Here is an 18,582-nt window from a genome sequence, read left to right on the forward strand (position 1 = left end):
TTTTAAAGGTAATATTTGAAAGTCTGCTTTTTCTTTCTTGAGCTTTCTAGTAGTTTCTTTGTTTTCTTGTGACGGAAAGCCCAAACAAGAAATAGTGAGTGTAATAATGTGGTAATGTGGAGATAACAAAAAATGTTTCCAAGATAACAATGAACAAAATGAGACAAACAAGAAGCCTTCAGGTTCAGCTATCGAGTAATATTTCTTTTGACTCGTATGTGTGTATATTTCATTTTGAGGATGAATATAATGCTTACCTTAATAAACCAGGAGAGAGTGTGAGAGCCTGGTACTGCTTCTTCCTCTGATTGACAACAACTGAAGAAGAGAGATAAGGTAAGAAATGCACAGTGTCTTAGTGTAGGTGGAGCCTGAATAACTGCCTGTAGTGCCTATATACATACGTTCCCATGTGCGGGAGGTGGAGCATTATCAGTTGGATCTGGTGGGGCTTACCTCGTCGCACAGCCTCGGCTCTGGAACCACACTCCTGGATAGGGGACGGACTCTATTCTACTCTGGAGTGGCCCATAGTGTGAGGTGAGAGGCCAGTGTGGGGATACTCACAAGTCCCCGGCTGAGTGCTGCTACATTGGAGTTTAACCCAGTGGCACTTCAGGATGGGGAAATGGGGAACCATCCAAGCTGTTAACAGTAACTGTTTACTGTTGAGCGCAATTGAGGTTATCGGCCGGTGGAAGGAACACTTTGAGGAAGTCCTGAATCCAACTACTACGCCCTCTTTGGTAGAGGCAGAGCTGAAGGCAGAGGAGGGATCATCGTCAATTTGCCTGGTGGAGGTCACTGAGGTAGTCAAACAACTCTGCAGTGGCAAATTCCCGGGGATTGATGAGATCCGTCCGGAGATGCTGAAAGCAATGGGTGTTGGGGGGTTGTCTTGGATGACCCGCCTCTTCAACATTGCGTGGAAGTTTGGGACAGTGCCAAAAGAGTGGCAGACCGGGGTGGTGGTATCAGGCCCGTGGCAACAGGACAGGCAAACCAAGCAATTGCTTGGGGCCCCGAGCTGACCAGTGTCCCCATGACAACGACTTGTTAAGAGTCAAATGCAACAATAAACTGTGTGAGCGCCCCTTTGATAGTCAATGCAGTAAAGTGCAATGACACCGTTATTGGGAAAGAAGACAAAGGAAGTTGCACGTGTTTGTGAGAACTGAAAAATGTTAATGTGTGTGTGTGTGTTTTTAAGCATGTTGGATTTAGTTATTGTGCACTTTTTTAATGTATATTTGATTTTATGGTAGTGTGCAAATGTTAAATTGTGTGAAAATGCATTTTCCTGCTGAAGATGCGTTGGAATGCAAAAAGCTGAAGCTGAAAAGAATTTTAAAAAATAGCTGAAATTACAGAAAGCTTCATAAAATAGTTGAGACTTGTGTCAACATTTGAAAGTTGAAATGGGGTCTGTAGCTGAAAGTTTCGCGAAGCTGAAAAGTCTGAAAGTTGAAGAGTTTAAGAGGATTTGAAAAACGTTGAAAAACCATGTTAAAATATTAATGATTATCCCATACAGCCCTCAAATCACCAACGGGAGGGTGGGAGAGGACCACGGGATGGGAGGGAGGGAGCCTGAGTCGGGGAGCGGGGACTGGAGGGGGGATCGGGGGAAGGAGTCTCTGGGCCGGGACTGGAGGGGTCGGGGGAACGAGTCTCGGGGCCGAGATACATATATATATATATATATATATATATATATATACATATATATGTATATGCATATATGCATATGTGTATGTGCATATATATGTATGTATGTATATACATATATATGTATATACATATATATGTATGTATATATACATATACATATATATATATATATATATGTACACATATATGTATGTATGTATATATAAGATCTCTGAGGCATATATATATATATGTATATTGTAATAGGAAAATAATATGTGACCCTTTTAAATGCTTCATTTGTATAACCAGTTTATTAGTTGCAAGTGCTTAGATCACAAAGGCCCTGACATAAGCACTGATGTCTCCCACTTCGATTAGATGGTTCCAAATCATAGCTGTAGAGATGGAACAAAGTGTTTGTTATGTCTATGACCACCTTTGTTTTAGCATGTTGGGAGAGCAAGGACACGGTCAAAGAACTGACGTGTCTCACATGGACAAGATGTTCCCAGTACCCTGGCTGTAGAGACTCAACAAGATGGTCAAAGGTTTCTGTTGACGCCACCGATATCTAAACTTAGGTATAAGAACTGCCTCGATGTGTTGGGGGCAAAAAGGAGGTTCTTGACAGTCTACTGACCACGTAGCTGTTGTGACCCTTTTTCCCTTGCAAGGAAATAAACGGAGAAAAGACATACTTGACTCAGAGCCTTTCTTACTTAACGATTGTCTGTGCAAAATCTTCCACCACAATTTGTTATCAGAAGTGGGATCGTTTGAAGCTCCGTCGGGACTCCGAGGACGTCCGGGAAGGGACCCCTTCAGGATCCACCAAAACGTGATTCTGCCCTATACCTCATCACACTCAGAGAGAGGGGACCGGCGACCAAAAGAGACCTGATTGGTTTAAACACGATCCGATGAGGAAGATTTTCACACGAATCGGGTAAGTTGATATTCTGATTTTCAAACGGGGTTTTCTGAATTATAACGGGTGATAACAGATTACAAAGACGGGTATTTAGTCCTTTTTTTTTAAATTATTTTTTCTCTCTTAGAAAATCCAAATTTCGGTTATTTGATTGGGCTTCTAATGATGACAACTTGTCTTTTTATCCGGTTATTTGAAAAATGTGTATAAAATTATAAGAGTAATTATACAGTATTTCTGGTTCATCAGCATCCAACTTTTTACTGAGGAAGACAGGGAGCAATGTGCGTATTCCGATTGTATTCAGACTAACACTCTGAAAACGCATAATTGTGACCCTTGACCCATTGTGGATCTGATGAGAAGGAAATATGGAGATTAATCTCTAGAGTTTTTGCCCGAGTGGTCAAAAGATTTTGGGTTCCCTGCAAATGGTTCTTTCAGTAGAATAAAACTGAACATGCTTAGAGGGAAAAGAGAAGGGTATAAAAACTCAGAGGGTGATAAAAGGCAAAGACTTGGAGAACATTGAGAAACAAAGTAAATGGTTGAAATGGTGGGAGGATGAATGTGTTAGGAGGTGAACAGAGGACCCAGATGCAGAGGTGCGGGAAAAATGTCTTTTATTCTTCCCAAACTCGAACTAAGGGGGCTGCCGTCAGCAGACGCAGTCCGGGACAAAACTTAAAGTAGATCTCGAAAAAAGACAACGCTGGATTGGTAACACAGGGACAAGGCAGCGGTTGTTCCTCTCTCCAACCTCGAGCGTGGCGGCGCATTTCCAAGCGCTTCTCGAGACGGATAGCGAGCTCCACCAACTGGTCGAGCCGATCAGGAATCTCACGGGCATATATCTCCTCCTTAAGGGCAGAGTTAAGACCCTCCAAGAAGTGAGCAACCAGGGCTGGTTCGTTCAAGCCAGATGAGATGGCCAAAGTACAAAACTCAATGGCGTAATCTGTAACTGGACGTCTACCCTGTCGAAGCACGGCGAGGGCTCGAGAAGCCTCCTGTCCGTGGACGGATCGGTCAAACACCTTGATCATCTCCTCCTTAAATAACTCAAAGCGCTCAGTCAGATCCGAATCCATTCACCAGACGGCAGTTCCCCACTCGCGCGCCCTCCCCTTCAACAGGGAGATAACGAAAGCGGTGCGCGCCGAATCACGTGCATAGGTGGTTGGCTGCAGGGAAAAAACGACCTCACACTGCGTGATGAAAGAGCGGCACTCAGTAGGTTCACCGACATAGCACGGGGGATTGTTGATTCGGGGTTCAGCAGAACCTCCGCGAACACTGGGGGCCTCCAGCTGGAACTGGAGCCGTGATGACATGTCTGAAACTTGGGCGGAGAGACTCTCCACCACACGGCGTGTCTCGGAAATCTCCCCATCATGTCTTCCAAGAAGCGCTCCCTGGGCCTCGATCGCCGAGCGAAAAGGTGCCTCCTCCGCTGGGTCCATCTTAGTCAGACTGTTCTGTTACGAGGTGAACAGAGGACCCAGATGCAGAGGTGCGGGAAAAATGTATTTTATTCTTCCCAAACTCGAACTAAGGGGGCTGCCGTCAGCAGACGCAGTCCGGGACAAAACTTAAAGTAGATCTCGAAAAAAGACAACGCTGGATTGGTAACACAGGGACAAGGCAACAGCTCAGCGTTCAACAACAGTCTGACAGGGGAGTAGAGAAACAGTGGTTAGAAATAGTCAAACAAATTAAGCAGTGAAAGAGGTTAGTTGAGAATCAGTGTGAGAGTTGATTGCTATGGAAAGCGGCTGTGGGCGTTTAGGGCGAGTGACAGCATGAATGGGAATGAGGAGGTGTGTTAATGAGTATCAGCTGGGTGTAAGTGTGTGTGAGTAGAAAAACAAAACAAGGAGGAATCCGGATCATGACAGAATGTGAATGTAGAGAAAGGAAACAAATGGCTAAAGAATTGACATGCGCAAAAACCACATTGGTTGAAAAACCAGTTCCAAATGTTATTGAACAAAATGGCCGATGTGCTTCTTCTCCCTTGTATCCGTGTCTCACAGGGGCTGGCGGCCCTCTCCTCAACACATGCCCACCACCGTACCCTGCTTCATCTGCGAACCAGCAACCTTCGTCTGCATGGTCACAAGCTCAAAAAGTTCACTACACCCGGCAGAGGGAGGAAAAGGAAGCGGCAGTGAAAGCAGCACAGGAACGACTCCTCGGCGAAGAGGAGGAAAAGAGACAGGCTGCTCTCCTCACTCAATCTCGCTCTCCAGGAGCAACCGGAGGGGACACTTCTGCCATCAACAAACTGATTGCAGAGCAACCATCTACATCAGATGTTTTTCCCCCTCTTTCGCCCCTGAGGGAGTTCCCCCGGATGCAAAATCTGTGCTCCAAACCCCAATGATTCAAGTACCAGGACACTCAAGTCCCATACTTGTTTTCCGGCCATGGACTGATACGGACATTAGAGCTGCAATGGCTCATCTCCCACCGATACAACACTCGGGAAGACTGTTTGCTGAAGCATTCATGGACTTCTGTAAGCCCAACTTTGCTGAAATTCGACGTGTTCTAATGAGTCACGTGGGTCCGACTCACTACCAAAAGCTCAACCAGCTGGTTGCAGGAGACACCAGTGCGGCCGATGATGAATGGAGTTCAAATCAAAATAAGCCGTACAGAGACGCACTCACGGCTTTGAGCGACGGCATAAGGACATTGTTCCCGGACAAAGTGGATATGACTCCCATCAACAATACCAAGCAGGCAACAGCTGAGTCCGTCCATGATTACTACCAAAGACTTCTCACAGTGTTTGATCTTAACAGTGGCATTCCACAACCCGCCGTGTTAGGAGACGCTCTGGGGACATGGGAATCACACCTGAAGAATGCTTTCATGAATGGACTATTGCCCGACATAAAAATGAATGTGCAGCGTTCTGTTGCTGGAATAGAAGACTCGCGACTCGCGGATGTAAAGAAACATGCTGCGCTGTGGCGAACAAGGACATTGGCACAGAGAATGTCCACAAAATGCACCTCGTAGAGGATGGGGGGGTGGACTGGCCAGACGAGGAAGGGGTGGCAACGCACATTCCGATTGACGTGAGGCGGAGGGGGAGAAGGCTGCATGTGAGGGGGAGACGGCAACCATGCTGAGGCCTCACATGATAAGGGAAGTAAAACACACACACACCGCAGCCTGCAATGAAGAAATGCTTTCTGCACGCACACTCACACTCACACACACACACACACCGGAGCAACAACAAGCTCTCATGGACATCACAGAGCAATTGAGAACACAACAAAAGCTTTCACTTAAACACACATTTTCAGGAAAATCATTTGAAAATATGCCCACCACTATGGTGCAAATTCAAGGGAAACTTTTATCGTTTTTGGTTGATTCGGGGGCTACACATTTTGTAATACAACAAAAGTATTTTCCAGGTCAAAAACTTAGTGGAAAACAGGTTTTCTCACAAGGAGCTTCAGGGATGACTATTGTAGAGAGATTTACGGCACCTATGACCAGTACACACACTGACTCAACTGACCCTGAACCAGACATCACAGTAAAACATTCCTTTTTGCTGTCCTCTTGCTGTCCCATTAATCTAATGGGAGACCTCATGTGTTCTTTCAGCATTAGCCTCATCTCCACTCCTACAGGGTTGCAAGTGGTGAGATGCAGAGCCATTGACCAGATGGCAAAGACAGTTATGAGTGATCCAATGTTTGTGTACCAGTGGTGGCTTCCGGTTGACTCACAATCAGAACTGTCCCACCTGGCAGCATCACGCATCCAGCCTGAGGCAGAGTGCATGGATGCTTCATATCTCTGCACAGCTCATGTGTCACATGGGCCAGATAAGCAATATGATGCATTATTTCTACAGGATCTGAATGATCAAATTGCATGTATGGCATTGTTTTGGTCCACACTTAAATGCAGATTGGGAGGCTACACCAGATCCAATTGTGATGCGCTCTCCGTCGACAGGCTTCTTTAAACAGCCATTCGCATTTTGCACACCTGCTCTCAGATCTGTTTATGTCATGGATGAAAAAAAAACATATTTTCTGACACACACACTGATACATTTTTGACTTATGTCTCCTCTATTTCTCCTGCCCTCAGTTCTGTTCCAGACACCTTGTGGGCAGCGCATAAATATGACGTGGGACTCATCAAAAAATGTCAACCTGTGGTCATCAGTCCTCGATCAGACTTCCGTCCCCACAAACATCAATACCCACTGCGCCAAGAGGCCATTGACGGTATAACATCGGTGTTCAACTCCCTCTTAAAGGCCGGAGTCATTGTTCCATGTCCTGACTCGCCGGTAAGAACACCTATTTTTCCAGTTAAAAAGATCAGAGATGCAGGCAAACCAACTGAGTGGCCCTTCGTGCAGGACCTAAATGCAGTTAATGCAGCCGTCCACGCACGAGCCCCAAATGTTCCCAACCCTTACACCATTATGGCACAGGTTCCACCTGATGCTCGATGGTTTTCCGTGGTTGACCTCTCAAATGCTTTTTTCAGTGTCCCTGTGGACATTGACAGTCAGTTTTGGTTTGCGTTTAATTTCAATGGCAAGCCTTACACTTTCACACGCTTGTGTCAGGGCTACACAGAATCACGTACGATCTACAACGAGGCACTCAGGGAAAGTTTGAAGAGCCTCACTTTGTCTCCAGGAACAGCTCTTTTGCAGTATGTTGATTGACTATTGGCGGACATAAAATGAATGTGCAGCGTTCTGTTGCTGGAATGGAAGACTCGCGACTCGCGGATGTAAAAAAACATGCTGCGCATGCGCAATCCATGGACATAGAGAGAACTGACCACGAGGGGAAAATGCATGTTGTAATGTACATCCGGCACAGGCGAGATCGCAAAGGGGAATGAGCGAGCAGACTTAGCTGCAAAAGCGGCTGCTAGACGTCCTCTTCCCAAACCATCACGCGCAGTTCCTGCCATGTGTTCTCTTCCCTCCTCTCTTGCAGCCGTGCAGTCCCTCTCTACTTCAGATGAGAGACGTTTTTGGTCCTCCTCAGGCTCCAAATTCATAGACGGCATCTGGTATGGTCCGAATGGTAATCCATGCTTACTTAAACATTTCTTCCCTCACTATGCGAAATTGACTCATGGGTTAGACCATGTGTCAAAAGGGGGAATGTTAAGTATCATTGAGGCAACATGGTTCACAAAAGGCTTTGCAGCTTACGCACGAAGGTTCTGCCAAGCATGCATCACATGTGCAACTCACAATGTAGGTCGTTCAGTACAGGTGTCACATCATGCAGCACATCCACCGCCTGCAAGACCGTTTGAACATGTAATGATGGATTTTGTGGAACTCTCCCCATCGGAAACACTGTCTTGTAATGGTAGACATGTGGTCCAAATGGGTTGAGGTGTTTCCCTCCAGTAAGCAGACAGCCTCCACAGTGGCTAAAGCCTTGATTTCAGAGATCATTCCCCGCTGGGGAATCCCAAGCAAAATTTCTAGCGACAATGGTTCACATTTTGTCAACCAAGCAATCACAGAATTAAGTGCATACCTGGGTATTGACTTAAAAACACACTGCGCATACCATCCAGCTAGTGGAGGAGCGGTAGAGAGAGAGAATGGAACATTGAAAACAAAACTGGCCAAATGTTGCACAGACACAGGTCTATCGTGGACAAAAGCACTGCCCTTGGTTCTGATGTACATGCGGATGAGGAAACGAACACGCAGCAACCTAAGCCCATTTGAAATCCTTTTCGCAGTTCCTCCCCATATAGCTGTGGAAGCTCCAGGAACACCACTCCCTTCCACCACAATGTGCGAGAATGACATGTTAACCTATTGCATTCGACTGTCTGCCACTTTGTCTGATGTAAGAAAACAGGTTGTAGCTGCACCTCCAAGAGAAGCAACGGGTCCACTACACCGTCTGCAACCAGGTGACTTTGTGGTGGTGAAGGACTTCAGGAGGAAAAGTTGGAAAGCTAAACGGTGGCAGGGTCCATTCCAGATTCTCCTGGTCACCCAAACAGCGGTCAAGGTAGCTGAAGGGGCAACTTGGGTCCACGCATCCCATTGCAAGAAGGTTCCAGATCCAGTACCAGCAGTGGGCTCAGGCGACCCTACCTCCACAACAAGTGTCAATCAACCGACACCACCGATCCAGTGACCACGGACGGGCAGTTGACCGACAGACACACAGTGCATTGTGATCTGTGTTGACTGTCTACAACGCGGATGCCTCACAAGAAAGAAGGTTGGCAGACTCCACATCCCAACGTGTACCTGCGGACCAACACAAGAAGAAGAACACGGCCAGGACCCCTCCACATAGACACAGTAGTCGTTTGTGCCACGACAGTTTTATTCATATTATTGCTTGCTTCAGTTTCATTATATCTCAGCATCTTTTTGTGATTCCGTAGTCCGCTGCCTAAAGAGTGGTTCTCTCTTATCATGGAACGACAGCGTTCATGGAACCCCCTCAGACGACTGGAGGGGACTCGTGTAACCATGTGTTTATTTGCAGGTGTCACTCTATTTGTGTTGATTCCATATTTTGTCCTCCACCAGAAACATTTAGACGACTTACTTGACCGACGCAACAACTCAACTCACTCTAACTCGACCATTCGCAACCGCACCAAGCGAGCACTGACCTGACAACCGGTTTGAAAATGTGATAAACCCATTGAACAAATATTCTGCAAATATGTGGAGGCGCTATACTCAACACGTAGCGACAAAAGAAAATGCTTCCGACTGTTACGTATGTTCTCCGCTACCCATCAGCACTAATCAACCACGGCTAGCCGTAGCCCCCCTGGGGAAGTCTGAAGGATGTTTCTGCGGGCTCTCGGTTAGTGGGTGGTATGTGCCCCCCATTGTCCTGTATATATCCAACGATAGCGACAAAGACTCTTTGTTTATTTATGAGTTATCCCCATGGGAAACGATAGATGATTTGGACTGTGCACAATATCACGATATCAAACGATACACGGCTAACCAACCGTCTACATTCGCCCTCCAGGCTCAGGAAAGCCCAACACGGTTTCCTCTCTGTTATGCTCGCGATGGGACACATCCAGTGGGGAAAACAGACCCTGCAAGGTGTGACACGATCCTCATTGCAGGAAACCATGCGTTTAATGATTTAAATTGCAATAAAGACCATTTCCCACCTTTCCGAAACGACTGCGCCAAAAACCAAAACAGGAGCTTTTGCCAAGCTAAGGGCACTGCAGAAAGGGCCGCAAAAGTGCCCATTCTGGCTGGACTTTCACTCCAGGAAATCCACGAGATTGCCCGCCCAATGTTAATTGTTCTGTTTTCCATTTCGCTTTCCTCCCTGGGAAGAACGGTACTTATCCAGTGACCGAGGGATGGTGGCTGTGTCGCACCACCCTCCGCGTGTCTCCCCCCCCTCAGTGGAGCGGAATATGTACTACTGTTCGCGTTACTGATCATACTTTTATTCTCACAGCTACAACAGGGTCAAGCAAACGACCAAAACGAATGGCCGCACTGGACACTGGCCTTAACCCGGAAGTCAATTTTGCACCACACAACTCAATCTGGGGCAGCGATGTGCCTGACGAGTTCAAACACGCCAGTACGTCAGTTAAAGTTTTGTGGGGACTGTTTCCATGGACAGGAGTGGGAAAAAACACGCCACGACTGGAAACCGTTGATTACCGTTTCAAAAGCTTTGTAAACATGACTCTAGCTGGCCTTAAGGGTATTCGCGAGGAAATGACCGCCATGCGTTTAATGATTATGCAGAACCGCATGGTACTAGACCAATTGACCGCTACCCAAGGAGGTGTTTGTGCTATCATAGGAGAATATTGCTGTACGTTTATCCCTTAAAATGACAAAGGCGAAGGCATTATCCATCAGGCGATACAAAACATGACAAAACTTCAGGAATCTATGACAAGAGACAAATCTCCCCCCCCAGATTGGCTCACACGGTTGTGGTATTCATGGAAAGGAACACTAATACAAGCAGCTACTATCCTCTGTGTTCTCTTCGCATTCGTAATTTGCGGTATCCCATTGATGTGTCATACGATTGCCCAACTCTTGAAGAAACAAATAGCTATGTACAGCCTGGAGTCACCTGATGACTCACCACCAAACTTGTTCCCTAGACGTGACTCTGACGATAACCCCAACAGTGACTCGGACTCCCTTGACGAGCTGAACACTTACGACCTCGACACATACGCGTTGTGACATAGTGACACACTGTCTGTGTGCATTCCTGGATTTCTAAATGTTTTTTGTTTCACAGTAGCTTGCTAAAACAATGAGAAATAACATTCTCACAAAAACAGCTTTTATCCCTGCATTTATTAGTATGTAACGTAAATAGGATTGATATAATGACCTTTCCACAATATTCTATATCTGTATTGTGTGAAAAGGAATCAAGTTCCGGTATTGTGATTTAAACACGTTTTCATTTCTTTTTTATTTCAATACTGTAAACATGACATCCGGGGTGTAACGCTCAAATCCTGTGAGAAGGTTTCCAGTCTTTATCTTCTCCTAACAGATTTCTTCCTATTTTCCCATTTCGGAGGGTTTTTTTAGGGAGTTTTTGTTCTGTGGCAGGCAAAGTTTTGTGAGCGATGTTCAGATGTTCATGTATTGTGATAATTGATGAGGTAAATATCAGATGGTACATTTTTTGAGTAGGCATTCTAAATTGATTGCATAGTTTGTGATTATTATGTAATCAAAAGAGTGGAATGTAATAGGAAAATGATATGTGACCCTTTTAAATGCTTCATTTGTATAACCAGTTTATTAGTTGCAAGTGCTTAGATCACAAAGGCATGTATATACATATATATGTATATATACATATATATATATACATATACATACATATATGTATATGTATGTATATCAGGAATCAGGAATCAGGAAACATTTATTAGCCAAAATATGTCAAACATACAAGGAATTTGTCTTGGCGGTTAGTGCGCGACAGTAGACAGACAAGACAACAGTGCACAGGTAATAAAATAAAGTGGAATGAAATGCTAATGCAATGGGTTAGTAAGAATAAGGCTAAGGCTATGGGTTAGTATAAAACAGGGGAATAAAGTTAAACAAATTTTAAATATTAAAAAGTTGAAAAATATTAAGCATAAAGTGCACTAACAAACAAGTAACAGACAAGAGACAAAGTGACAAAGTGATGAATTGCAGTTAAAGTGACATGTGCAGTATGAGGGGGAGTGACCGGTGGAGTGTTATAGTCAGGCAGTGGGGGACCGGGCTCTGTTGATGAGCCCGACTGCCGACGGGAAGAAACTGTTCGTGTGGCGGGAGGTCGTAGTCCCGATGGACCTCAGCCTCCTGCCAGATGGAAGGGGCACAAACAGTTTATGTCCGGGGTGGGAGGGGTTGGCCGCGATCTTTTTAGCTCGCTTCAGAGACCTGGAAGCGAACAAGTCCTCCAGGGACAGCAGATTGCAGCCGATCACCCTCTCTGCAGAGCGGATGACACGCTGAAGCCTGCCCTTGTCCTTGGCTGTGGCTGCAGCGTACCAGACGGTGATGGAGGAGCAGAGGATGGACTCGATGATGACCGTGTAAAAGTGGACCATCATCGTCTTTGGCAGGTTGAGTTTCTTCAGCTGCCTCAGGAAGAACAACCTCTGCTGAGCCTTCTTGGTGATGGAGCTGATGTTCAGCTCCCACTTGAGGTCCTGGGTGATGATGGAGCCCAGGAAACAGAAGGAATCCAAAATAGTGACGGGGGAGTCACACAGGGTGATGGGGGAGGGTGGGGCTCTGTTCCTCCTGAAATCCACAACCATCTCCACTGTCTTTAGAGCGTTGAGCTCCAGGTTGTTCTGGCTGCACCACGACACCAGATGGTCAGACTCCCACCTGTAGGCGGACTCGTCCCCACCAGAGATTAGTCCAATGAGGGTGGTGTCATCCGCAAACTTCAGGAGCTTGACGGACTGATGACTGGAGGTGCAGCCGTTGGTGTACAGGGAGAAGAGAAGAGGGGAAAGAACGCAGCCTTGGGGGGAACCGGTGCTGATGGTCCGAGAGGCTGAGACATGTTTCCCCAGCTTCACGTGCTGCTTCCTGTCAGACAGGAAGTCTGTGATCCACTTGCAGGTGGAGTCGGGCACGTGCAGCTGGGAGAGTTTGTCCTGCAGCAGAGACGGGATGATAGTGTTAAAAGCAGAGCTGAAGTCCACAAACAGGATCCTGGCGTAGGTTCCTGGGGAGTCCAGATGCTGGAGGATGTAGTGGAGGGCCATGTTGACAGCATCGTCCACAGACCTGTTGGCTCTGTAGGCGAACTGCAGGGGGTCCAGGAGGGGGTCGGTGAGGGACTTCAGGTGGGACAGGACTAGCCGTTCAAAAGACTTCATGACTACAGAGGTCAGGGCGACGGGCCTGTAGTCATTGAGTCCTGTGATCCTGGGCTTCTTGGGGACAGGGATGATGGTGGAGGCCTTGAAGCAGGCTTGGTACGTGGCATGTCTCCAGGGAGGTGTTGAAGATGTCAGTGAACACCGGAGACAGCTGGTCAGCACAATGCTTCAGGGAGTGAGGGGAAACGGAGTCCGGACCGGCTGCCTTACGGGAATTTAGTCTTCTAAAGAGCCGGTTAACGTCTCTCTCCAGAATAGAGAGGGTCGTTGCTGGTGGGGGAGGGGAAGGTGATAATGATGAAGAGGCGTGAGCACCTGATGGGCTAGGGGAGGGAGGGGAGGGGGACTGCAGCAGGTTGGTGGAGCTGTGGGGGATGGGATGAGGACATTGTCTTTCAAATCTGCAGTAGAACTCATTGAGCTCGTCTGCCAGGCGGAGGTCATTCATGGAGTGGGGGGTTTTTGGCTTGTAGTTGGTGAGGTGTAGAACTCATTGAGCTCGTCTGCCAGGCGGAGGTCATTCATGGAGTGGGGGGTTTTTGGCTTGTAGTTGGTGAGGTGTTTTAGAACTCTCCAAACCGAAGCAGAGTCACTTGCTGAGAACTGTTGTTGGAGTTTCTCAGAGTACAGTCGTTTAGCGTCTATGTATGTATATATATATATATATATATATACATACATAGACGCTATACATATACATATATATATACGTATATATATATATATGTATATAGGTCGGGTCGGGGGAACGAGGTCGGGGGAACGAGTCTCGGGGCCGAGATACATATATATATACACATATATATATGTATGTACATATACATATATATATATGTACATAAATATATATATATATACATATATATGTATATGTATGTATATATGGACAACATACATATACCATTTACCTTGAGCGCTTACCTTAGTTTGCGCGCATGCAGCAGAATAACCGGCTCATCCAGCTTCTTATTCTCTCTGTTGGCGTCCTGTAATCTTTGATAGCAGAGATGATGCAGTTTTCTACTGCGACGTCCCCTAATTTCAAGGACAACAGCACCATTTCTTTATTGCCAATCATCTTCGACAGCTTCTTGAGAATAGTCTTGTTGAGGTCATTGACGTTTTTTTCTGTGAAATCAAAGTGCAGGTTGACTCTTTTCACAATTTTTTCAACAAGGCCCTGTACGAGGACCAGGATTTCACTTCCACTGATGCACCTTTCGCAGTTCTCTAATAACTTTGTAAAGAGCTTCTCCATGATTATCTCCGCCTTTACTCTTTCACTCACTAGCTTGTCCTGTGCAGGTCCTGCAGGCGTCTCTAGAGGAATGCTGCTCTGGTGGTCGACAACCGGTGACGGTGTCAAACTGTTTACTAAAGCACTTCTCATCCTCTGAGCCAGTGGGGCGACCTGAGTTTTCAGCCACCACCGCAAAAGCCCTGTGAAGTTACACACGCTAGACCATATCTCATGGTACATGGTAGCACTTGATGAGGATGCGCTATGGGGGAACGTTAAACTGCCCATCATCCTTTGGAAGAGCATGTTGGTCAGCTTCCGTGGGATGACCAGGGATTTGATTCTTGGAATTCCCTTCAACATTGAAGGCGTACGCTTCTGTTTTCCAAATTGTGCTTCGTCATCATCCAATCTTAGCAGCTCGGGGATAATGTCCTCTATGTGCTTCATCAATACGGGGCTGCATTCCTTGTCTGAGTCCTTCCTGAATTTTCTCTTCATTTGATCCAGTATGCGATTTAGCCATGTTTTACTAAAGTGCAGTGTAAAAAAGCCCTTGACACTGCTTCCTTGTGTTTTCTTGTATGTCCCCTCTGATTCCTGCAGTTCTTCAAGAACTCCCCGAGGAACAGTTGTTTCCAAGGAGCTGTCGACCTGCAAGTTCTGAAAGTCAGCGTCTGACATGTCGTCCAAGAAAGGAAGCATGGTCTTATTCACCTCCCTCACAATTACTGCTTCCGGAGATTGAATGCTTCCCGTATCAGTCTGGCCGCCTGATGGGACATTCTTGTGGTTGTCAACTGCGTGTGAGGTTTCTGGAGACTCGTCATCTGTCCCATTCAGGTCAGGCACCAGCCTGTCTCTGAAAGTGGTTCCCTGTCTTCGCTCTCGAATTGTGAATTTCAGCTTTGCTGTAAACCTTTTTATCATTTTTAAGGCATGATTAACCATTTCGTTGAGTCTTGTGGGTGGAGTGATGTCCCCAGACAGTAAGGTTTCAGAGGTGTTAGAATTGACTCTGGCTCTAACCTCTTCATTGATCATGCTACTAAACATTTCTGAGCTCTGATCCCTGATCTCGTCTTTGACTTCCAGGACATCTTTGAAGCCTTGCATCACAGTGTCACCCACGTCCTTGACTTCAGACATGTTTCTGGTCCTTAGATTGTTGAGCAGGGCTTCTATCAAGACCGTGACCATGTTTAATATCATGTCGGCCAACAGCACTTTGGTGGTGCTGTCTGGGGTGCCATTTCGCAACAGTTCAAACTGTCCTGGAGTCAAACTGTTGAAAAAGGACTCAATAAATGGCTTCACGCTGTATTCTGAGTCCTCCATCTTCCCTGTCTGTGATGTTTCTACTCGATTCCTGTTTCTTTGCATATGCACTAGGTTGTCCTGTGCAGGTCCTGCAGGCGTCTCTAGAGGAATGCTGCTCTGGTGGTCGACAACCGGTGACGGTGTCAAACTGTTTACTAAAGCACTTCTCATCCTCTGAGCCAGTGGGGCGACCTGAGTTTTCAGCCACCACCGCAAAAGCCCTGTGAAGTTACACACGCTAGACCATATCTCATGGTACATGGTAGCACTTGATGAGGATGCGCTATGGGGGAACGTTAAACTGCCCATCATCCTTTGGAAGAGCATGTTGGTCAGCTTCCGTGGGATGACCAGGGATTTGATTCTTGGAATTCCCTTCAACATTGAAGGCGTACGCTTCTGTTTTCCAAATTGTGCTTCGTCATCATCCAATCTTAGCAGCTCGGGGATAATGTCCTCTATGTGCTTCATCAATACGGGGCTGCATTCCTTGTCTGAGTCCTTCCTGAATTTTCTCTTCATTTGATCCAGTATGCGATTTAGCCATGTTTTACTAAAGTGCAGTGTAAAAAAGCCCTTGACACTGCTTCCTTGTGTTTTCTTGTATGTCCCCTCTGATTCCTGCAGTTCTTCAAGAACTCCCCGAGGAACAGTTGTTTCCAAGGAGCTGTCGACCTGCAAGATCTGAAAGTCAGCGTCTGACATGTCGTCCAAGAAAGGAAGCATGGTCTTATTCACCTCCCTCACAATTACTGCTTCCGGAGATTGAATGCTTCCCGTATCAGTCTGGCCGCCTGATGGGACATTCTTGTGGTTGTCAACTGCGTGTGAGGTTTCTGGAGACTCGTCATCTGTCCCATTCAGGTCAGGCACCAGCCTGTCTCTGAAAGTGGTTCCCTGTCTTCGCTCTCGAATTGTGAATTTCAGCTTTGCTGTAAACCTTTTTATCATTTTTAAGGCATGATTAACCATTTCGTTGAGTCTTGTGGGTGGAGTGATGTCCCCAGACAGTAAGGTTTCAGAGGTGTTAGAATTGACTCTGGCTCTAACCTCTTCATTGATCATGCTACTAAACATTTCTGAGCTCTGATCCCTGATCTCGTCTTTGACTTCCAGGACATCTTTGAAGCCTTGCATCACAGTGTCACCCACGTCCTTGACTTCAGACATGTTTCTGGTCCTTAGATTGTTGAGCAGGGCTTCTATCAAGACCGTGTTCATGTTTAATATCATGTCGGCCAACAGCACTTTGGTGGTGCTGTCTGGGGTGCCATTTCGCAACAGTTCAAACTGTCCTGGAGTCAAACTGTTGAAAAAGGACTCAATAAATGGCTTCACGCTGTATTCTGAGTCCTCCATCTTCCCTGTCTGTGATGTTTCTACTCGATTCCTGTTTCTTTGCATATGCACTAGGTTGTCCTGTGCAGGTCCTGCAGGCGTCTCTAGAGGAATGCTGCTCTGGTGGTCGACAACCGGTGACGGTGTCAAACTGTTTACTAAAGCACTTCTCATCCTCTGAGCCAGTGGGGCGACCTGAGTTTTCTGCCACCACTGCAAAAGCCCTGTGAAGTTCCACACGCTAGACCATATCTCATGGTACATGGTAGCACTTGATGAGGATGCGCTATGGGGGAACGTTAAACTGCCCATCATTCGTTGGAAGAGCATGTTGGTCAGCGTCCGTGTGATGACCAGGGATTTGCTTCTTGGAATTCCCTTCAACATTGGAGGCGTACGCTTCTGTTTTCCAAATTGTGCTTCGTCATCATCCAATCTTAGCAGCTTGGGGAAAATGTCCTCTATGTGCTTCATCAATACGGGGCTGCATTCCTTGTCTGAGTCCTTCCTGAATTTTCTCTTCATTTGATTCAGTATGCGATTTAGCCATGTTTTACTAAAGTGCAATGTAAAAAAGCCCTTGACACTGCTGCCTTGTGTTTTCTTGTCTGTCCCCTCCGATTCCTGCAGTTCTTCGAGAACTCCCCGAGGAACAGTTGTTTCCAAGGAGCTGTCGACCTGCAAGTTCTGAAAGTCAGCGTCTGACATGTCGTCCAAGAAAGGAAGCATGGTCTTATTCACCTCCCTCACAATTACTGCTTCCGGAGATTGAATGCTTCCCGTATCAGTCTGGCCGCCTGATGGGACATTCTTGTGGTTGTCAACTGCGTGTGAGGTTTCTGGAGACTCGTCATCTGTCCCATTCAGGTCAGGCACCAGCCTGTCTCTGAAAGTGGTTCCCTGTCTTCGCTCTCGAATTGTGAATTTCAGCTTTGCTGTAAACCTTTTTATCATTTTTAAGGCATGATTAACCATTTCGTTGAGTCTTGTGGGTGGAGTGATGTCCCCAGGCAGTAAGGTTTCAGAGGTGTTAGAATTGACTCTGGCTCTAACCTCTTCATTGATCATGCTACTAAACATTTCTGAGCTCTGATCCCTGATCTCGTCTTTGACTTCCAGGACATCTTTGAAGCCTTGCATCACAGTGTCACCCACGTCCTTGACTTCAGACATGTTTCTGGTCCTTCGATTGTTGAGCAGGGCTTCTATCAAGACCGTGACCATGTTTAATATCATGTCGGCCAACAGCACTTTGGTGGTGCTGTCTGGGGTGCCATTTCGCAACAGTTCAAACTGTCCTGGAGTCAAACTGTTGAAAAAGGACTCAATAAATGGCTTCACGTTGTATTCTGAGTCCTCCATCTTCCCTGTTTACTAAAGCACTTCTCGACCTCCTCTTACCTATATTTCTAGCTTCAAGTTATGACCAGATGTTACACAACAAAGGATAAATGCGATGACGTGCAACGGTTGCTAGGCTTACCTATATTTCTAGCTTCAAGTTATGACCAGATGTTACACATCAAAGGATAAATGCGATGACGTGCAACGGTTGCTAGGCGACGACTGCGTCACCGACTGACAGCTGATATACTGTCAGAGCGATTATCGTCATTACAAAATGCGTCACAACTAAAGAAGTTAGATGGATCGGACTTTTTCTCAGCTGTGAACGAAG

General features: G+C 46.4%; 1 protein-coding gene and 2 long non-coding RNA genes across 7 annotated transcripts in view; 1 reads left to right on the plus strand and 2 right to left on the minus strand.

Moving 5' to 3' along the window:
* Positions 1-678, minus strand: part of LOC144383260 (uncharacterized) — a 29,662-nt gene extending 28,984 nt beyond the window's left edge. For 4 of the 5 annotated variants that reach the window (XR_013450620.1, XR_013450617.1, XR_013450621.1 and 1 more), the window contains exon 1: positions 258-394. This is a non-coding gene — a long non-coding RNA (uncharacterized LOC144383260). Of the gene's footprint in view, positions 1-257; positions 395-456 lie in introns of those variants that run through there. The other variant, XR_013450618.1, reaches the window with a different exon arrangement.
* LOC144383268 (uncharacterized) lies at positions 420-5,309 on the plus strand. The gene is made up of 3 exons (XR_013450633.1): positions 420-540; positions 2,418-2,599; positions 4,621-5,309. It is a non-coding gene; the product is annotated as an uncharacterized LOC144383268 (long non-coding RNA).
* Positions 5,310-13,918: 8,609 nt separating this feature from the next.
* Positions 13,919-18,266, minus strand: LOC144383250 (uncharacterized). The gene has a single exon (XM_078080275.1). The coding sequence runs from the start codon at positions 18,264-18,266 to the stop codon at positions 13,929-13,931; it is 4,338 nt and encodes a 1,445-aa protein (XP_077936401.1). The 3' UTR covers positions 13,919-13,928.
* Positions 18,267-18,582: the final 316 nt, after the last annotated feature.

Source organism: Gasterosteus aculeatus, chromosome 9 (genome assembly GCF_964276395.1).
Source record: "Gasterosteus aculeatus chromosome 9, fGasAcu3.hap1.1, whole genome shotgun sequence".
Lineage (NCBI taxonomy): Eukaryota > Metazoa > Chordata > Actinopteri > Perciformes > Gasterosteidae > Gasterosteus > Gasterosteus aculeatus.

What these genes read in the sequence shown, in the direction of transcription:
- LOC144383250 (XM_078080275.1), bottom strand. Translation starts at nt 18,266, where the DNA reads ATGGAGGACTCAGAATACAACGTGAAGCCATTTATTGAGTCCTTTTTC.